This window comes from Arachis hypogaea, chromosome 19 (assembly GCF_003086295.3).
Source record: "Arachis hypogaea cultivar Tifrunner chromosome 19, arahy.Tifrunner.gnm2.J5K5, whole genome shotgun sequence".
Lineage (NCBI taxonomy): Eukaryota > Viridiplantae > Streptophyta > Magnoliopsida > Fabales > Fabaceae > Arachis > Arachis hypogaea.
In genome coordinates, this window is record NC_092054.1 from 6,866,255 (window position 1) to 6,884,712 (window position 18,458).

The 18,458-nt window shown below is 30.5% G+C and overlaps 2 protein-coding genes across 21 annotated transcripts; both read left to right on the top strand.

The window, feature by feature from the left end:
* Positions 1-3,382: 3,382 nt before the first annotated feature.
* Positions 3,383-7,231, top strand: LOC112776009 (uncharacterized). 18 transcript variants are annotated; one of them, XM_072227818.1, is made up of 9 exons: positions 3,387-3,742; positions 4,041-4,208; positions 4,323-4,367; positions 4,630-4,673; positions 5,008-5,102; positions 5,287-5,391; positions 5,659-5,748; positions 6,324-6,430; positions 6,602-7,231. In XM_072227818.1, exons 6-9 carry the CDS (start codon positions 5,325-5,327, stop codon positions 6,662-6,664), a joined length of 327 nt encoding a protein of 108 aa, XP_072083919.1. In that variant the 5' UTR covers positions 3,387-3,742; positions 4,041-4,208; positions 4,323-4,367; positions 4,630-4,673; positions 5,008-5,102; positions 5,287-5,324; the 3' UTR covers positions 6,665-7,231. The 18 variants fall into 18 exon arrangements, 16 of the variants coding, with proteins under 16 accessions (XP_072083927.1, XP_072083925.1, XP_072083918.1 ...); XM_072227816.1 differs by having other exon boundaries at positions 3,388-3,742; positions 4,303-4,367; positions 5,011-5,102; XM_072227814.1 differs by having other exon boundaries at positions 3,388-3,742; positions 4,557-4,673.
* A 5,614-nt stretch (positions 7,232-12,845) lies between these two features.
* Positions 12,846-16,852, top strand: LOC112776007 (putative F-box/FBD/LRR-repeat protein At4g00315). 3 transcript variants are annotated; one of them, XM_072228092.1, is made up of 4 exons: positions 13,157-13,469; positions 13,763-15,052; positions 15,169-15,363; positions 15,996-16,852. In XM_072228092.1, exons 2-4 carry the CDS (start codon positions 13,799-13,801, stop codon positions 16,035-16,037), a joined length of 1,491 nt encoding a protein of 496 aa, XP_072084193.1. In that variant the 5' UTR covers positions 13,157-13,469; positions 13,763-13,798; the 3' UTR covers positions 16,038-16,852. The 3 variants fall into 3 exon arrangements, with proteins under 3 accessions (XP_072084192.1, XP_072084191.1, XP_072084193.1); XM_072228091.1 differs by lacking the exon at positions 13,157-13,469 and adding an exon at positions 12,846-13,129 and having other exon boundaries at positions 15,169-16,852; XM_072228090.1 differs by having other exon boundaries at positions 13,156-13,469; positions 15,169-16,852.
* Positions 16,853-18,458: the final 1,606 nt, after the last annotated feature.

Consider the following 18,458-nt stretch of genomic DNA (forward strand, 5'->3'; position numbering starts at 1 on the left):
CCAGAATAGTGAGGTGGTTTCGAACAGAAGCATCATCCATACTTATGCGAGTATGAGGATAGATGTACTTCCGAACGAATTGAGGTGCATCCACCTTGGTATCACCCTCAAAAGAAGAGCTAGGCTCTAAAGCCTTGAGCTTCTTCTTTTCTGGCTCAGGGGAGGATCGGGGAGGAGGGGACGGTTGAGAAGAAGCCGAGGAAGAAATAACAATAGGACGGTCAGGGGTCCCCAAATTTTGGGAAGGAGGGGGAGGAGAAGGAAGAGAAGAGCTAGTTACCTTAGCGCCACCAACTCTGGCGCGGGATCTTGCCTTGGCCTCCTGAACTCGCTGGTACGACTCCCTGGAATTCTTCTTCGCCATCTCTGTAAAAAACAATGAGGCAGTTAAAATCGAAAAAATAAGTCAGTAAAAACAAGTCGGAAACATGGCTAAATAAAAGGCTACCTAGTTGTGTCTGGACAAAGGTCGGCGACCCTTGGAGAAATTTTTTGGTATCCAGATAGGGGGCCCTCCCCCATACTTCTCGGAGGAACCCCACAATGGCTGCCTCTACTTCATCCAGGTCATCCAAACTATATTTCTCACAGGGAAAGGCCTCTAGCCAGTACAGAGGAAAGCGAGGAGAAGAACTCTCATCCAAGAAAAAGGGGTGGTGACCCTCTACGGCTTGAACTTTGCAAAAATAATTTTTGAAGTCATGGAAGGATTCATCGAAAAGGGTAAAGACTCTCCGACCTTGTATAGCTCGGAAAGACACCCACTGCTGCTTGTTATTTTGCCCATTAAAGGGCTTGGTCATCTGGAAAAGGAAAAAGAAAATCCTTAAAGAAGTCAGAAAGTATAAAGCATGGCTGACAAACTGATAAATTTTCAGAAAACCCTAGGAATTAGGATGAAGCTGGGTAGGAGCAATACGGCAGTGACGTAAAACAGCAATCTCAAAATCAGAAAAAGGCAGAAAAATGCCCAGGCGAGTGATCATACTCTCATACATATAGAAAAAATGAGGGGCTGCCTCAGAAGACCTCCCGAAACAAACCCGGTCCTCCGGACCCGGGGCAAGCAGTTCATACTTTGGCTCATCCTCATCAGAGGTATAGAGCCTATGATGAGTGCGAAGGTTGATGATAAAATCGGTATCAACAAAAGATTCTTCCCCCAAAACATGGTCTCTAAGGGGCCTGGAATCAAACAGAAACCTACAAACCAACCCTCCTCTCTAAATTAAAAGGCATGCAAACGAAAGCATTTCGTAAAAGGAGAGTAGAGGAAAACTAACCTTTACTTGAAGAAGGATAGGGGCAGAGAAAGGAGAATTCCTTCGAGCAAAAGCTTCTTTCGAGTAGAGGAGAGGAAGTGTGAAAGTTTTCAGAAACGAAACAAGGAAAGAGAGGGAAAAGTATTTATAAGAACGTTGGGGGCAAAATGGTAAAAACGAAAGCCATCATTTAAAGATAGGCACCGTTTCCAATGTAACTGATCCCCGCGTATGAATACACAAATCCCTAACGGACGCGACGTTTGATTAGACGCGACTGTTGAGAATTTTTAAACACGTCGGTTCTGGAATATCACGTCGGTTCCATATCAGGTCGGATACGACCCTGAGTTAAATACTTGACCCCAACTCTTTAAAGAAATTGGGCTCGAGTAGGGGCACTGTTCATACCCTGGCCCAATAATATGGCCCAGGTCCAAACGAAAGGCCCAACCCAAAGGATTGAGCCTCGCCCTACACCGACCTTCCCCCGTAGAAGTCGGCTCTCGACACGACCTTCTCTAAAGAAGTTGGAGACGAAGATAGGCTGGTAGATAAACACTCATTCAAATGAGTAACTGCCCCTAGAATCTCTCATCCCACTTCCAGGAGCCATATCCCAACTTCCCTAAGATAAAGGGACGGTTATCCATCTTAAAAGGTGGAACTACTTCAACGGTGGTTATTGGTTCACCACTATAAATACCCTGATATCCCTCAGGTATCACTAAGTCCCAATACTCTCTAGATCTGCTCATTCCCTTGCTAACTTAGGCATCGGAGTGTCTTTGCAGGTACCACCCCTCATTCACTCATATTCATAAGCCGGACGGAAGCCCAGGAACGTGATTTCCTCTGAAGACTTCCCTCTGAAGACTTCCCTCCTCAGACGATTGAGTCAGCCTAACGAGTCCAGCCCATTAATCTCTGGTTACCCATCGTAACAAGTACATATAATTAACCACAAAAACAAAATTGCATATCGTCTCATGTTTAGGGTGGGAAAGGTACACAACAAAATTTCATGATGTGTAGTTTGATAACGATCCTATCCTTTAGGTAAGGCATAAATAAGATTTTTGTCCTATTTTTTTACGTTGAGAGTAAATAAATATTCTTGTTTTATGTTTTTTTTCCCTCAATAATGTGGCCCAATTTTTTATTAGTTTTTATTTTGTTAATTTTTAAAATTTTTAAATTAAAAAGTAAAACCTTATAAATTATAATGCTAACTTAAAATATAATTAATGGACTAAATTATTATCCTAACACTTAAGAATCCCTATTTTTGGCTCCATAAAAATATACATTTATAGTATTTAATTATTAGCAGAATTCTTTTACATATTTTGGGGCGAATTCTTTTATTAAAGGAGAGCCTTTTAATGTTATAATAATGGAAAATCCTTTTAATCTTCTTCTTCACACATGCCATGCAATGCAAAGCATAGTGATGATGATGATATTATTGTTGGATTAGGAGCCCACGTCACTTACACTGTGTTTGGAACAAAAGAAAACTAAAGGAAAGAAAATGGAGAGAATGAAAATGAATGGAAAATTTAATTTTTCTTTGATTGGATGTGAAAGAAAATTAGATGGAAAAGAAAAAAAATTGACGTGGAATCCATGTTTAAATTTTTACTTCATTTATGCGAAGAAAACTGAAGAAAATTTGTAAGTAAGCATAATATTACAAATTTATCTTTTGTGTTATATTAATATATTATAATTTTTATGGAATATAAATAAGAATATTAATATAATTTTATTTAGGTATGATTTTCTCTCTTCTTATTTTTCTTTCTATTTAAACAAAAAAAATTTTCTTTCTACTTTTTTTTTTCTTCATGCAAACAACACAAAAAAATTAACTTTTTTTTATTTTCTTTTCTCTCTTTTTTTCACCAATTTTTTTCTATCCATTTTTTATTTTGCATCTAAACAAAGTGTTAGCAATTGTTGTATGTCATTTCCTCAAACATTTTGCAGCAATAAATGCCCACTCAACCTACAAAACGACAAGTTTTTTAATGGATATATCTATTTCTATTTATTATTATAAAATTGGATAGTCCCAACAGTAGGGTACCCAATCCATCTGACAGCTGGCCAAAATTTCATGTTCCTACTTTTTCTAAAACTAAAATGGGGAAGAAAAGGATTTACGAATTTTCTCTCTACCAACGCGTGTCCCCGGTTCCACGTCCATGGGCTTGACGCGTGGAAACAATTATATTTCAATTTGTGTTTTACTCCTCGGCAGAAACTTCTCACCTGTTTGAAGGTTATCGGGGGAGATCTTTGCCCAGCAGATTGAAGAGAGTCATTCTCGCAGCAATTCCAAAACCACCATCTACCGAAAGAAAACGGAAATGCTAGCTTTTGATTGGATAATTGGGGTTAACAATGGATTGAGAACTCATTGTCCCTGATAGAGAAGAGGAAAAGAAGCAGCAATTTTTTTCCCAAATTCTAAGGTACCTTCTTATTCATTGTGTTTAACGCATGTTAGAGCATCAGCAATCCCAAAATGATGGAAGGGTAATGGAGCGTACTGCAATAATTTTAGCGGGATCGATGGCAAATTTTGGGCACAATTTTTCAAAAATTTTTAAATTTCAATCATTTTTTCTATCTATTTCTGGGTTTCTCTCTCCTTCGCCCATAGAAATCAGAATCACTCTCTTCTTTCGACGCTCTTTCTCCTTTTTCTCTCATCTCTGATCGTCCTCCTCATTTTATCTTCATCTCGCCAACTGGAAATTGTATTTCAAGTCACCAGAGACGGCTGGACATTAGCTCATCAGAAAAGAGCTAGAAGTTACAAATGTCATCGCTCTAGGGCGCAGATGAAGCCTTTCTTTGCCTCCACTGGTCAGCTGTGGAAAGAGCAGAAGCTAGCCGAAAAACCTGCAAGGTTTGGCATCAGCACTGGCACCCAAGGTGATAAAAAAGCCCCATTAAAGAGCTCATCAATAATGTTCACTCTTCCACTTTCTCCCACCAACTGTAGCCTTATTTTTCCATGAACTGATAGCTTTCATTTTTGGCCTCAAGGAGCAATTCATTGAAAATAGAGTCCTACATCTTGCTAAAATCATGGTAATTTTTTAATTTTTTAAGTCTTTACGTTTTTTAACAGTGTTTATTTACATGTGTTCTTATTACACTGTGTATTTATGTTCTTATTAAACTTCATGTTTTGGTGTTCATAGCAACGAATAAAGCACAGAGCAGAGTTTCAAGAAATTGTGTTTTGCTGTTATTAAATATTTTTTCTTTATTTTTTAGAGTAAAGAAAAAGGCAACATTTTAATAACTATGCTGAGTTCAGCTGCTTCTTCAACTGTGGGTCTTTTTTCAGAAAGAAAAAAGAGTCCGCCAAGGTGAAAGAAGAATGGACCCTCGGTAGGTATTCTTTTTCTTTGAGAAATCATTTTTGGCAAAAGAATATATTATTTCTTTTAGAAATGGTACAAATACAGTTTCTAAGTCGACTATTGAAAGATTTGAGGCTTTATAGGATGCCATTGAAAACATTGATTTGTAGATGTATAAGATTCAGTAGTTACACAATCAAACACGATTACTACAATATTCTTTTAGTAGAATTGTGTGTATGCTCATACCCATTTTATTCTTTTTGGTTTGGAATCTAGTGAGAAAATTGAAGCATTTTTTATTAAAAAAAATATTTAGATGTGTATTCATTTTTGTGCATTTTGAATCTTGGAATATCAAGTAGACAAATTGGGCTTTAGACAAATGGGCTACTTGGTGAAGGAGAATGCTTTGCTTTCCAATCCTATCAGAAGCTTATTCAAAGATGTCTCCAAGGTGTGAATTATTAGTATATAATAAAACAATTTTGTCTTTGAAGGAATAATTGTTAGCTTCTTGACTTCATTTATCGATTTTATCGAAGAGTAGGACACATACAATTCTAATTATGTCTCTCACTTGAATCTTTCTCTCATTTCTTCTCATAACCCATCTTCTTCCCTTTGAATTCAAATTGCAGACAAGAAAATCACATGCAAATGCAAAGCAAAGATAACGATGGACATAGGAGGAGCATATATTGTTTCTAAGAGCCATAGTGCTATATGGAAGAATGGCATGGAAGGTAATATTTTACTCCCCATCAACACTTACTTTTATAATTTTTTATTCTTAGTGCATTTCATCTGATGCATATTTGGTTTGGAGTGCCAATTAATCTAGAAATGTATTTAGACTCAAAATTTTGAAATTTATGTCATTGTTTGTTTCCTTTGCTTTTATCTATTGAAATTTGATATAGTAAAAAAAATTCATTTCAGTTACTATTTGTCCTTTGAAATTGAGTGGCTTAGGCATTTATAGGTTTGGCAATTTTAATATCTATTTACAGGTTCGCTAGGAACAACTTCCACAAATTCAGAGTACTTTGCCTCTACCTCAGTACTTGCACCAACCATTCATGCTTTGCTTCTTATTATATGTATGCTTTTTTCTTTTGTTTTTTATTAATTTTTCCTCCACAAGGCCTTTTATTTGCTATTATGAGACCAACAGTGAGAAAGAACAACAAAAAAAAAATTTTAAGTGAATTTAACTATATAAATTTTGTTCATAAGGCAATCCTTATCCTTTTTAATGCTATAATTGTTGTTGTATTTAGATGATAAGGTTGACCAAATAACCATTTTAGTTATTTTAAAAGTAAGCTAAAATATATATTTAAGTATATTTTGATGAGGAAAATAAAAACGTTGATTCAGGTAGCATTTGCAAGAAGGGCACTGAAAGATTTAGATTTGATGATAGCTCTTTGTTAGGCCTTTTTCCTTTTCAGTTATGTTAGTAGTTGGTAGCGTTAGGAATACAGATGATATGGTTTAGGTTTATGTATATTTTAGCTTTCTTTTTACCTTATTGCCAATAATATTTAGTTTCTTCAGCTATTTGTTATTTATTCAGGCAATTATCATAAACTTTAGGTATACTTTGTTTGATAAATCTCAAATAGTATATATCTCAATAGCATATAATGAATGAAATTTGTTTGATGAAAAGATTCTAGAATTTTGAGAAAGAAAGTGAAGAGGTGGGAGGTCAAGGTGTTGGGACTTAGCTCAGAGTTGGTGAGAAAGGGGAAGGAAATTGAGCAGTTCATCAAGGAGGTATTTTTTTTATTTAAATACCAATTTATTGTTATTTTATTTTTTTGAGACTACTTAAAAAATCAGAAGCTTTGACTGAGTTGTTAGAAGGGCATGTTGTCCCCGATAAGAAATTTTGGACCTGTTGTTATTTCCTTTCTTGAATATAAGATGATAAATTTTTGCATAAAGGAGGGTGCTGATGAGGAGGGTGTGGAAACAGTGACAGAACAAAAGGAGAAAAGTGTTAACTAGCATTGTTTTGAAATGTAATGCATGTTGGATATTGTTAGCACTTGCTTGCTTGGTCATTATAGGTTCCTTGCTAAGGTGACAAAGCTAAAGCCTGCAGATCTGTCTTTGTATTTGTTGAATACCTTTCTGTCTTCATAATTTTATATTTGTACAGTTGTTTTCAATATTTGAATACTCGGGCATATCTGTTGATGCATAGCTAGAAGTGCAGTTAGTATTTCTTTGATGTTGGAACAAAGCTTTGGAGAAGAGAACTAATTCAACAGGCGAGACACAGTGATTTTCAACACCATATCCTATTGTTGAGTTACTTCCATTATTGTTGAAGAGCAGAGAAGTAGATTATAGTGTTAAAAGGTACCGCTTATGGTGATGTATGATCCTGGAAGTTGGATTGAAAGTGGTCTTATAGAAAAAACTTTAGTGATCTAGCGCTCTACTTTTATGAATTCTTATTTCATAAATTATTATTTTTATATTTCTTTTGGTTTGCAAATCTTGATAACACTGTTTATGTTTACAATTATGGGTTGTCAGCTCAAAAAGCAAAGAATATTAAAGATACCATATTGTTAACATATAATGTTTTATTATTGTCTAAATAAATAATATTTAATATTTTATGGAATTTTATTAGGCATACTTTTTGGTTTATTAGATAGTAAACCATTTTAACTGTTGATGGCCAAAATAATAATCTCTTCATTCTTTGCCATTCGTTTATAGTTTCCTTCATTACCTTGCTTCTCTTTTCTTTTTATTGCTCTTTGAATATTTGTTTAGTGATACTGATCTATGTATCACAACCTAATCCTCTTTTAATTTCATTGTTGTTATTGTGATTGCACATATTAGTGTTATTTAGTTCTTTGGTTTCTATTGTTAGAAATTCTGCATTAACAAACACTAAGCAAAAGAATGAATGGTAATTTGTTACACATAATTTACACCGTCACAAAATACACAAGAAACCAAATATTTACGTTCAAAAATTACCTAATCATTGGACAAAATACATGTATAAGTTCTTTCTATTTCATATCAATAATTGGCACCAATTGCAAATCAACTTCATTGATAATATTTATTTATTTAGTTTAGTTGATAGAGTATATACAAACTCTCTTCGTCGATTTTCAATTCTGTGTTTCATTTTTAAAAGTTGACCATTTTAAATTACAATCATAGTGATGATAGAAAAGTTGGTTTAATTTGTCTCAAGATGTATACATAGATGATGTTTAAATGTTATCTTAATTGTCCATTTTGTAGTGTTCAAGTTAGTACTTTGTTGTGGTTAATTGGTTATGTATGAAAATGACAATTAAAAATAAAATAGAAGTTTTGTAACTAACAAGTTAATGGCTAAATGCAAATTTGAGTTTAAACAGAAGAAGCTTGATTTTTCTATTTTTGCATATTTATAATTGTAAGTAGAGCATTCCAATAGATAATAATATTGGTGTTTCTTAAAGTCCTTTAATGATTTGTTTTAAAAAGCAACTTTTTAAAGAGTATATTGTAAGTAAAGTATTTTATGCTATTCTGATTAATATTGCTGCAATTTAGTTTAATTAAGTTCTATTGTAGTTCTATGCATCTATATAATTTTGAAATTAAAATTGAAAAAATTTGACAAAAATAAACACTTTTGGGTGCCAAATAATTTTATGATATTGTATTAAAGAAATTTTCTTTGAGCGGCATATTGAGATACTATGCCAAATATAATTGTGTGCTTGATAAACATGGTTGATTATGTTTTGCTAATTACAAAAGACTTGCAAAAGTCTTATTTCTTCAAAGGTTACATATCCTGCTTTGATCTAATTATGAGGGGACAACGGAATTTTAGTTTTCGATGATAAATATTCTTCTTCTCCACTTTTGTCATATTATTAACTCATTAGCAGTGTGATAAGTATGAAATTGTGGTATTCTTCCTATGAATTGTGAATTTGGATAAAAAATGAGTTGTAGACTTATAGTTTGTAATAAGTATGAAATCTTCCGTGGCTCTTTGACCCATGCAACCCGTGCTTTCACTTTGTTCCATAAAAATTGGGATCGAGCATGATTACTCACTTAAGATTGTTCCACCATCTATGGGAACCATTGGGAATGGTGGTTAATGAAAGCCCCATTTTAATGAACATAAAATTAGAAATGAGATAATGCTCATCCCAATCCCCAACCATCCGTATTGATGTATTCATTAAAACTATGATTGAATCAGAGTGAAAGAGTTTTGGTTTTAGTATTAATAGATGTATTCTTTTAATCCTTCTTTTCATAGGGTTGGGCATGATGCAGAAGCTAAATATACCGCCAGTGGAGCTCTAAAATTGCCGTGGAGAGTATTTAAGCCGATGAGTTATACATTAAACATCTGGCGTTGTGATTGACCCACAATTAAAATTTGTTCCTAACATTTTGTTGTTGGATAGCTTATCGTGTTTGTCTTTTATAAACTATATTGTTGATCTTTTTATTTTTTTCATGTCTTATGTCATTTCTTAAATATAGAAGATCTGAGGTTGTGATTCACCTGCAATTAAAATTTCAAGTCTCTAATTCTTTGTAGAAAAACAGCAGGTAAAACTGAAGGACAGGACTGACAAATGCATAAAAAAAAAACAGATGCCAAAATTTGCTTCTTTATGTTTCCTTATAAGAGTCTAATTAGAATTATATTAACATAATTGTCCAAAATTTAATTGGTATTTTTCTTTTATGCTTTAACATCAATGAACTTTGTATATTTTGTGCTAGAGTTAATTGGTAGTTTTCTTCTATGCTTTAACATCAATGAATTTTGTATTTTTTGTGCCAGAGTACATCTCATTTTTTTTTTGGTGATCTACGGGGTCAAGGACCCCAACAAAGGAAAGAAAGAGAGAACAACACAAGGCAAGAAAGAAAGCTAAGACCCTATAACTCTGATATAGTCTTTTTTAAGAGGCTTTGGCTTTTAAATTATGGCAATATAAAAATTTCATATAAGTAATTATTTTTTGCTTTTGGTGCACCTATTTGCCGCCTTAATATGTGATATTTTTTTAATATTTGTGAGTATTACTAAAAATATCACGACCCAAAAGTTTAGAAGCACTTAGATCAAACAAACTCATTCAATTACTATTGTCAAGGAGTTAGGAAGAATGATTGTTCTTAACTTATATTGCTCATGTGATATCATAGATAGTCCCCTAAATGGTTTCCATCAAGAATAATTTAATGGACGAGCAGAAGATGAGAAATTTTTTTTTTTGAAAAAATTCCAAAGATGCTATCAGTTTATAAAAGTTATAAAAGAAAAAATCAGCACAATTATTGATTCAAAATACTAAAAGAAAAAAATTATTTTACTAGGTATGAGTCATTAGCAACTGAAGTAGTTGATGGTTTATATGATTTATGCTCTAAGGCATTACATTTTGTTTTTTTTTATTTTTTTTATTTTGTGTGCGTGTGTAAAAATATTAGCATGTGCTTAAATGTTGATTTGTGTTACTTAAGCATATATGGTTAAGTAGAACAAAAATGTTGATTGTGTTGTTGTATCAATGACTGTGTTAGGTAACTGTACATGTTAACTGTTGGTTTTTTTTTTTTTTATTGGAATGATTAGGCTAATGAAAGAATGTGTGGAATTTTCTAAGAATACATTATTAATTTATGTGATTAATAGTTGAAATTTATTTATGAGGTGTTTGAGTAATTCTTATTGGTTTGAGGAAACACTTTTAATTTATTTTTCTTTTTTCTTTTTTCAGTTTTACAGCAAATAAAGAAAAAAATAAAAGACGAGAGGGAAAATAGAAAAACTGAGAAAGGAATATGAAAAGTGAAAAATTTTAAAAATATCTTTTTTTGTTCACTTCTATCTCATTGTGAATAAAAATGACTTTTTAAATATGTTAAAAATATATTATTCATAAAATACTCACTAAATAATAACTCAAATAATATATAACAAATTAAATTATAAATCAAATTTTAAATTGAATAATTAAATAATAATAAAAAAATATAATATATTATTTTTTTATAAAAAAATTTCAATGAAAAGGTAATCTTAATATATTACGATTATATATAAAAAGTTATGTATAAAATAATGCACATTTGTGCTTAACTTTAGAGAAATGTTAGGAATTAATATTTTAAATTGATATTTTTTTATATTATTAAAATTTTATAATGAAATTAATACTTAATATTTAAAGTGTAAGCCAAGTAGTCATAAAAGAAATGTAAGCCAAATATTAAAAAAATAATAAATTTTATTGGTTATGTATCATTACTCTTTTCAATTAAAAATATATAAAATAGTTAATTCCTCTTTTATGTAACAGCAAATTCATATATTTATTTATTTTTATAAATTTAATTAAAATATAATTTAAAAGTTATTAACTAAAATTATTAATTGTAAAGATAATATATTAACTATTATTAAAAAATTAATCATTCTAAATTTTATATATTAACTTTTTATAATCAGATTAAACTCTATATATATATATATATATATATATATATATATATATATCTTTTATATTTTTCTGTTATATATCACTTATTCTACTACTTTAAATAGGTTCTTTTAAAATTTTTACATCATATATTTTCATACAAATTAATAATACGTATATATCTATTATTAATAATATAATTTATAATTTAAGATCAATAAATTTATAAAAAAAGATTGTCTCGGATCCGCGTATATGTCCCGGCTTTTTGCTAGTATTATTTATTGAGCAATGCTAGGGGGCAGCAACTTTTGTGATTGGTAGTCATCAAATAGCCATCAATGATGATCTAATGGTGTGAGATTAGTGTGAGATTTCATCCAATGACTCACATTTCTCTGCTGGCTACATGCTGGTCAAAATTCAACAAAATTGCTGACCCCCTAGACTTTTCTTTATTATAATAATTGATAATGATAATGATTATTATTGGTATAAAAGGGATTATGTATTTGTTTGAGTGTTATTAAGTTGATAAAATATTTTTTATAATTTTTTTTAATTTTTAGTATATTTAATAAATTTTTAAAATAAAATTAAAAATACTAAAAAATAAACTTCTTTACAAAACTACAATTTATATATTTTTTTAAATTTTTTCTTAAAAAATACTTTTTATATAATAAATAAACAAAAAATATTTTTATATTATTATATCAAAATATAATTAATACATAAAAAAATTGTTTTACAGATATCTAAATATAACATTATTTTTATTTTTTTAAAAATAATTTATAAAAAAATTATTCAAAAAAATATTTTCTCTTAAAAAATTACCCAAACATGCTATAGGTCACTGGCTTTTTTACTGAAATGCGCATGGAAAATTATTTAATTCCCAAAATGTGCATATGTGAAAACATTTCTCAAAATGCGCCGTGCCATTCTTGGCATGGTGGCCACGAAATGGGAGGACCATTTCACTTAGGGCAGGCACGAAATAAGAAAACCATTTCAAGTTTGTCAGCAGCGAAATGGACAGACCAAATTAGGGACAATAGACACGAATTGGGGGCACGGTAGTGGTGAAAACCATTTCAAGTTTGTCAACAACCATTTTAATAATATTATTTAATTTATTATTTAATAATAAATTATTGTTTAATAAATTATTATTTAATAATAAATTAAATTTTTTATTTATAATGTATGCATATAATAAATTTTCTATTTATGTTTGTTAAAAGTTGAGTCCAAATTGCAAGTCAGAGTACAGTACAATATATCACAGAGTACGTAGTACTAAATCATATAAGTTAAAACTATTTTTTTTTCTCTTCATCCCTTCTAAAGTATACCTTTTTTTTTTACCTTAAAAATCGCTTCCTTCTTAAATTTTGTATGTAAACCATATAAATGCAAAAAAATATATACTCCATTTACTCTTAATCTTTCTTTGAGTGCCTTAATCCAGTCTTTCATACTATCACAAATTGTTAAAAAAAGTTATAACCACTTTTCTTATAATTATCATAAAAATGGAAGAATTTTTTGCACGGTTAATTATGAGTCATTTTTTCTTGCAATTTTATAAAGAAAAAAATAAGAGTAATACATAATTAATTTAATAAATAAAAAAAGTTATAACCAAGAAGATTCAAGAAAGCAACCATGAACACAACAACTCAGTACAAAAGAGACACACCAATTCGTGCCTGCCATAAGCAAAATGGCCCATTTCGTGTGTGCATGCATTGAGTTGGTCCATTTCGTGTGCTTCGTATATGAATTCCACTATTTCGTGTGTGTCATAGGTGAGGTCTCCCATCTCATGCCTGCTACAGAAGGTCTGCTACAGAAGATATAGCCCGTGTCAGACCCAATGCACCATTTCGTGTTCACCATGCTTGACTTGCTGCCTAGAACCATTTCGTGGCTGACCCAAGCAAAATGGCCGTGCGTATTTGAGGAGAAAAATCAAACGGTGCGTATATTGGGAATTAAAGATTTTTTCATGCGCATTTCAGTAAAAAAGTCATAGGTCACTAGTATATAAAGCGAATTGAAGAGTAATTTAGTATTGTCAAGTGTTAACCTCTTGCGGTTACTAAACACAGGATTTGAATCCTCTATAGTTTGAATTTTAATTTAGAAAGTAAAGTGTTATCTTTCACCATTTATTTCATAGGTGAGATCAAGAATAAATATAAAAGAGAAATCAAAAGTAAAAGATTACACTTTGCGTAAAATTCAAATTTTAGAGGATCCAAATCCCTAAACACATGAGTCGGAGAGAGACTGAACGACGCGGCAAAGTTTCTTCGGTAAATGCATATTCCTCATAGAATTTTAAACATATCTTTCTTTCATTCTGTTTGTGGATCTTTTTTCTTTTTTTTTTTTTGTTTTATTTTGCTTCTCGTAAGTCCTTGATGTTGTTTATTTTCTGAAAATTCTGGATGGCAATTTTACATAGGGTTCGGTTAAAATAAAAGTTGTTTGTTCCCATTTTATACCAGATGCCATGTTGATTTAAAAGAGTTTGTTTTTGAGGTGTTTAGACTTTAGACATTAGATCCTTCCGTTACTCAGATAAATAATTTATATTGACATGTAGAACTCTTTTTTCAACGGCTTATGATGTTATGAAGAAATGGATCGAATATCTGCTCTGCCAAAACCTATACTTCATGACATTCTTGCAAGGTTGCCAGAAAAAGATGCTGCCAGGACTAGTGTTTTGTCAAATGAATGGAGAGACACATGGTATTCATTTCCCATATTTTCCATTTGCGACAAAATTATTATTGGTTCTTATAGTCCTCAGATAATTAGCAAACTAGACATACTAATTGGCTATGTAATGAGAAGATTGTTGAAGCTTCGTGAGCAAAGCTTGACAATAAAAGTATTTAAGCTCGATATTATGCCAGAACACAATAAGTATATGTCCCATCATTTTGATCTTTGGATGAACATGGTTAGCGAAAATCGTGTGGAAGTACTTGAGCTTTGCCTCCTCTACTCTGCCACCTATCATGGACCTGATTGGAGAGCATATCGATATGATCGACAATATGACTTACCACATTGTGTCTTTGAAGTTAAATCGCTTACTAAGTTGGTGTTGAAAGGAAAAATAAGACTTAACCAGTCATTCTTCAATCATTCTATCAAGTTATTTTCACTGAGAACACTATGTTTACGTGAGCTACTCCTTGAAGATAAAGGAATTATTGAGCATCTCATTTCTCACTGTCCCCTGCTTGAAGATTTAACTGTATATTGTTGTTTAGCATATTACAGGAAGAATCCATTTGGGAGCATAAAGTTTGTGGAAGTAAAATTTGTTGAATCATTATTCCTGCATGGTCTACAAAAGCTAAAGGTAGCTGATATTCAAGGAATACAAGAGGTATATATTGATGCTCCAAATCTTGAGAACTTACGTTATGTTCCTTTCTATCAATTAGAATCTCCTTTCAAGTTGAATTTAGACAGTTTCACAAGATTGAGATGTTTGTGTCTGTGGAATACTGATGTTACAGACAAGTGGTTATTTGATCTATCTCATAAATTCCCTTTCCTTGAGCATTTGGAATTGTGTTCTTGCCCTATGTTAAAGAGAATTAATATTTCAAGTGCTCGACTCATGATCTTGAAGTTTTCAAATGACTCTGACGTGAAGGAGGTGAATATTGATGCTCCAAATTTATTATCATTTTACTATTGCGGAGATGACAGAGCTATTATATCTTTCCTAACAAGTTCTGATCATTTGGTATTCGATGCTTCTCCTGCCCATGATTCTAGGCATGGTTATTATAGCTTGAGGGAATTTATCCAAAACATTAAACCACAAAAGGTTTTGGCATCACTCTCCCTCTCTGTCTATCATTCGAATGGGGTAAGTAGATTCACTAGCTAGCTAGCTACTTGATTCATTCATTGTGTTTGCTTGCATATCTATGTTCCAATTCTATTTATTTATTTATTTGCTTTTATGCATCATGATTTATGTAGATTGAACAGAATTGTCTGAGTATACAGCAAGTTTCATCCATTCCTCCTAGTATCAAATGCTTGGAATTGGACTCTTCTCCAAATGAGGATGAGGATCTTTATTTCCATTATATGAATTGGTTGCTCTCTTGTTGCTGTCCAAAAACTATTTCATTCTTCTTTCAGTATGATTATGGCATGAAACTATTCATTGTGGTATGCTTATTAGTTTTTTCGTCATATCAGAATTGGTTCGCCATTAATGTTTTTATAATATTTTCGTAAACCACTCACAACCCTGTATCAATCAAGGTTCTGAAAAATTAGATAGTTCATTATTGAATCGGTAAAACTGCATGTTTAAATATTTAATTGAAGTTTAATCAGAATTGAATTAGATATTTTTTTTTTTTTTTACCAAAGATAGGAGACTCGAACCCGCAACCTCTTAATTGAGTATGGGGAGACTATACCATTTGAGCTATAACTCATTAGCATTGAATTAGATATTATAATGATATATTTTGTATAATATATATATATATATATATATATATATATTTTCAAAAAAAATCTATTTTAAAAAATAACTTCTAACAAGTTTTTTCCAGTAAAAATTTGAACCGATTCAACTTATTTAATGGTTTTTTGACCTTTTTATTGATTTTTTAAAATTGATTTTCTTATCTGAATCAGATTGATCAAGTGACCAATTTTTTATTTATTGGTTAAACCAACTAATTTGATGTAGTTTTCAAAACCGTACTATTGATTCTCAGTTAACAATATATATAAATGGTGTGCAGTGTCTCTAACTAACTATATTTGTTGTTTTGGGAACACAACAGTTTGTCTTTGAGTTGCTGATGGGCAGAAAAAAGCAGGAGTGATTTGACCATTTTGGTGATACGAAGTGTTGGTGGCATGACTTGAAGATTGTCAAGGTTAGGGCTGGCAATTCATACCCTACCTGCGGGTACCCAATTTGGTCCAACCCGTTTGGGTAGGGTAGGCTATCCTACCCGCTGCGGGTAGGGTAGGGTATGGTCCAGGTATGCCTGCGGGTAGGGTAGGGTACGGGTTTAGGGTGTATCCTACCCTACCCTACCCGCACCTCAAATATATAACACATATTTTATAAAAATTTGGTATATAGTGAAAGAAGTGTGAGTTGAATCTACAATCTCTCTTATGTAATGACTTACAATAAGTGAACAACCAATAAACTAGTTAGTTAATTTAGTAATTTAGAGTATTAGTTTGTTATTTTTTTGTTATTAATATGTATAAAATTTGAAATGATTGAATTTTATATTTATTTTGAAAAAATTTGATATATCTACGAGTAGGGTAGGGTAGGGTAGGGTTTAGAACTTTAGGGTGCGGGTAAGGTTAGGGTTGAGAGATTCTCAACCCGCAGGTAGAATAGGATAGAGTTTTAATAGAATTTTCAACCCGCGGGTAGGATTAGGGTAGGGTCCAAATCCTACCCTACCCTACCCTACCCATTGCCAGCCCTAATCAAGGTTACATACTCATTCACCGTTGACGAGAAAGTTGACTTTAAGACCGCGGTAAATTCAATATTATTGTCAACTGATGACCAGGAATCTGTTAGTTTTAGCTTAGAATTGTAATATTCTTATTATCAACTGGTACACATTCCTAATTAGATTTACAATTTTGATGTTACCACTAAGCAAGATTTGGGTATTGTATTGAGTATTTTTTTCAAGTTTTTATATGTAACACCAATTAATATTTTATTCCTTGTTGATTGTGAGTTTTATCCATCTAACGTTATAAATTATTCGTCTAAAATTTTATAAATTTTGGAAACAATATGATATTTCATCCATTTATTCTTAAAATAAAATAATATTCGGATGAATTTTTCTTTTATAGATTTTTATAAAATGTTGCAACAATTTGGTTCGGTATTCTTTTTAAGGAAAAACAACTAATTAAAGTCATTAGAAACTTTTATCATTTTACTATCTCTACTAAACATTTACCTAAAGAGTGAATTTTACACCAACAATTTTATATTTAGTTTCTATTTATTTCGAAATTTTATTTTGTCAAATTTTATACCAAAATTCTTTTAAAAAAAATTATATTTTCAATAAAATTTAATGATTCTATTTGTTACTACGCAGTATGCACGACCAGAAAAAGGAAAAATTAATTTGAGAAGGAAAAAAGAGAAAAAATCTTAAACGGTCTCTGAAAATACAGTTCATTCTTAAACGCTCCTTACTAAGTATGGAGTGTTGCACACCTTGTTGATTCGTTAAATCTAAATTCTTCATTTATTATATTTTATTTGAATGGTTTGAATTTAAAGAGGTAACCTATTAATTAGGTTAACCATTTTTTTTTTATAAGTTTTAGATTTTTTTGTAAGTTTCAGATATTAGGCTAAAGTCAAAAATAAAAAAATAGTATATAAATATTAAAAGCAATATGTCTGTACAAAAAAAAGTTCCTGAACTTTAGAATTAAAATAAACAATACATAAAAAATAAGTTAAAAATCTATGAACTAAATTAAAAAAAAAGATATATTAGAATCTTTATAAAAATAATATTAAATATATATTATGTATATAATATTAAAATTTAAATCAATTTTGTTTTATGTAAAACAAAATTATAATATTAAATATAAACATAATGATAAAAAAAATTGTGTTATATAAATTTAATTAATATATATATATATATATATATATATAATTTTATTTTGTGTGAAACAAAATTAAAACATTAAATATGAACAAAATCATAAAAGATTTTGTATTATATAAATTTAATTTAAAAAAATATATATACAACGTAAAAAACAAACAAACATATAATAATTTTATTTTGTGAGAAACAAAAATTTATATAAAAAAATATTTATATAATTTTTTTATTAACAATTTTTATTGAAATATGTTACTTTACTATATTTAAAATATATTATTTAAAATAGTTATATTATTTTAGTTAATATATATTATTTAAAAGAATCTTTAAAATTTATTATTTTGTATTAAAAATATTATTAAAAATATATTATTAATTTTTTTAAAATAACATTTTCTTTTCTTTGGTTCAAATACTATGACAACAAACAAATTTTACCTAACTGCATCTACTCAATAAATATTATATTGATTTATTTTTATATTGCATTAAAATAATTATATCTCGTTGACAAAGAAAGAAATACTCTTAATTATATATTAAATAGAATAATTATTTATTAGGCTCATTCTTATATGACAGCGATTTTTCGGACTTTAAAGGTCATTCATGGCAGAG

Excerpts from the sequence above, each read along its gene's own strand:
- LOC112776009 (XM_072227817.1), top strand. The coding sequence starts at position 5,325 with ATGGACATAGGAGGAGCATATATTGTTTCTAAGAGCCATAGTGCTATA. Across the intron at positions 5,392-5,658 it reads ATGGAAGAATGGCATGGAAG|GTTCGCTAGGAACAACTTCC; the intron begins GTAATATTTTAC and ends ATCTATTTACAG. Across the intron at positions 5,749-6,323 it reads TGCTTTGCTTCTTATTATAT|ATTCTAGAATTTTGAGAAAG; the intron begins GTATGCTTTTTT and ends TTTGATGAAAAG.
- LOC112776007 (XM_072228091.1), top strand. The coding sequence starts at position 13,799 with ATGGATCGAATATCTGCTCTGCCAAAACCTATACTTCATGACATTCTT. Across the intron at positions 15,053-15,168 it reads CTGTCTATCATTCGAATGGG|ATTGAACAGAATTGTCTGAG; the intron begins GTAAGTAGATTC and ends TGATTTATGTAG.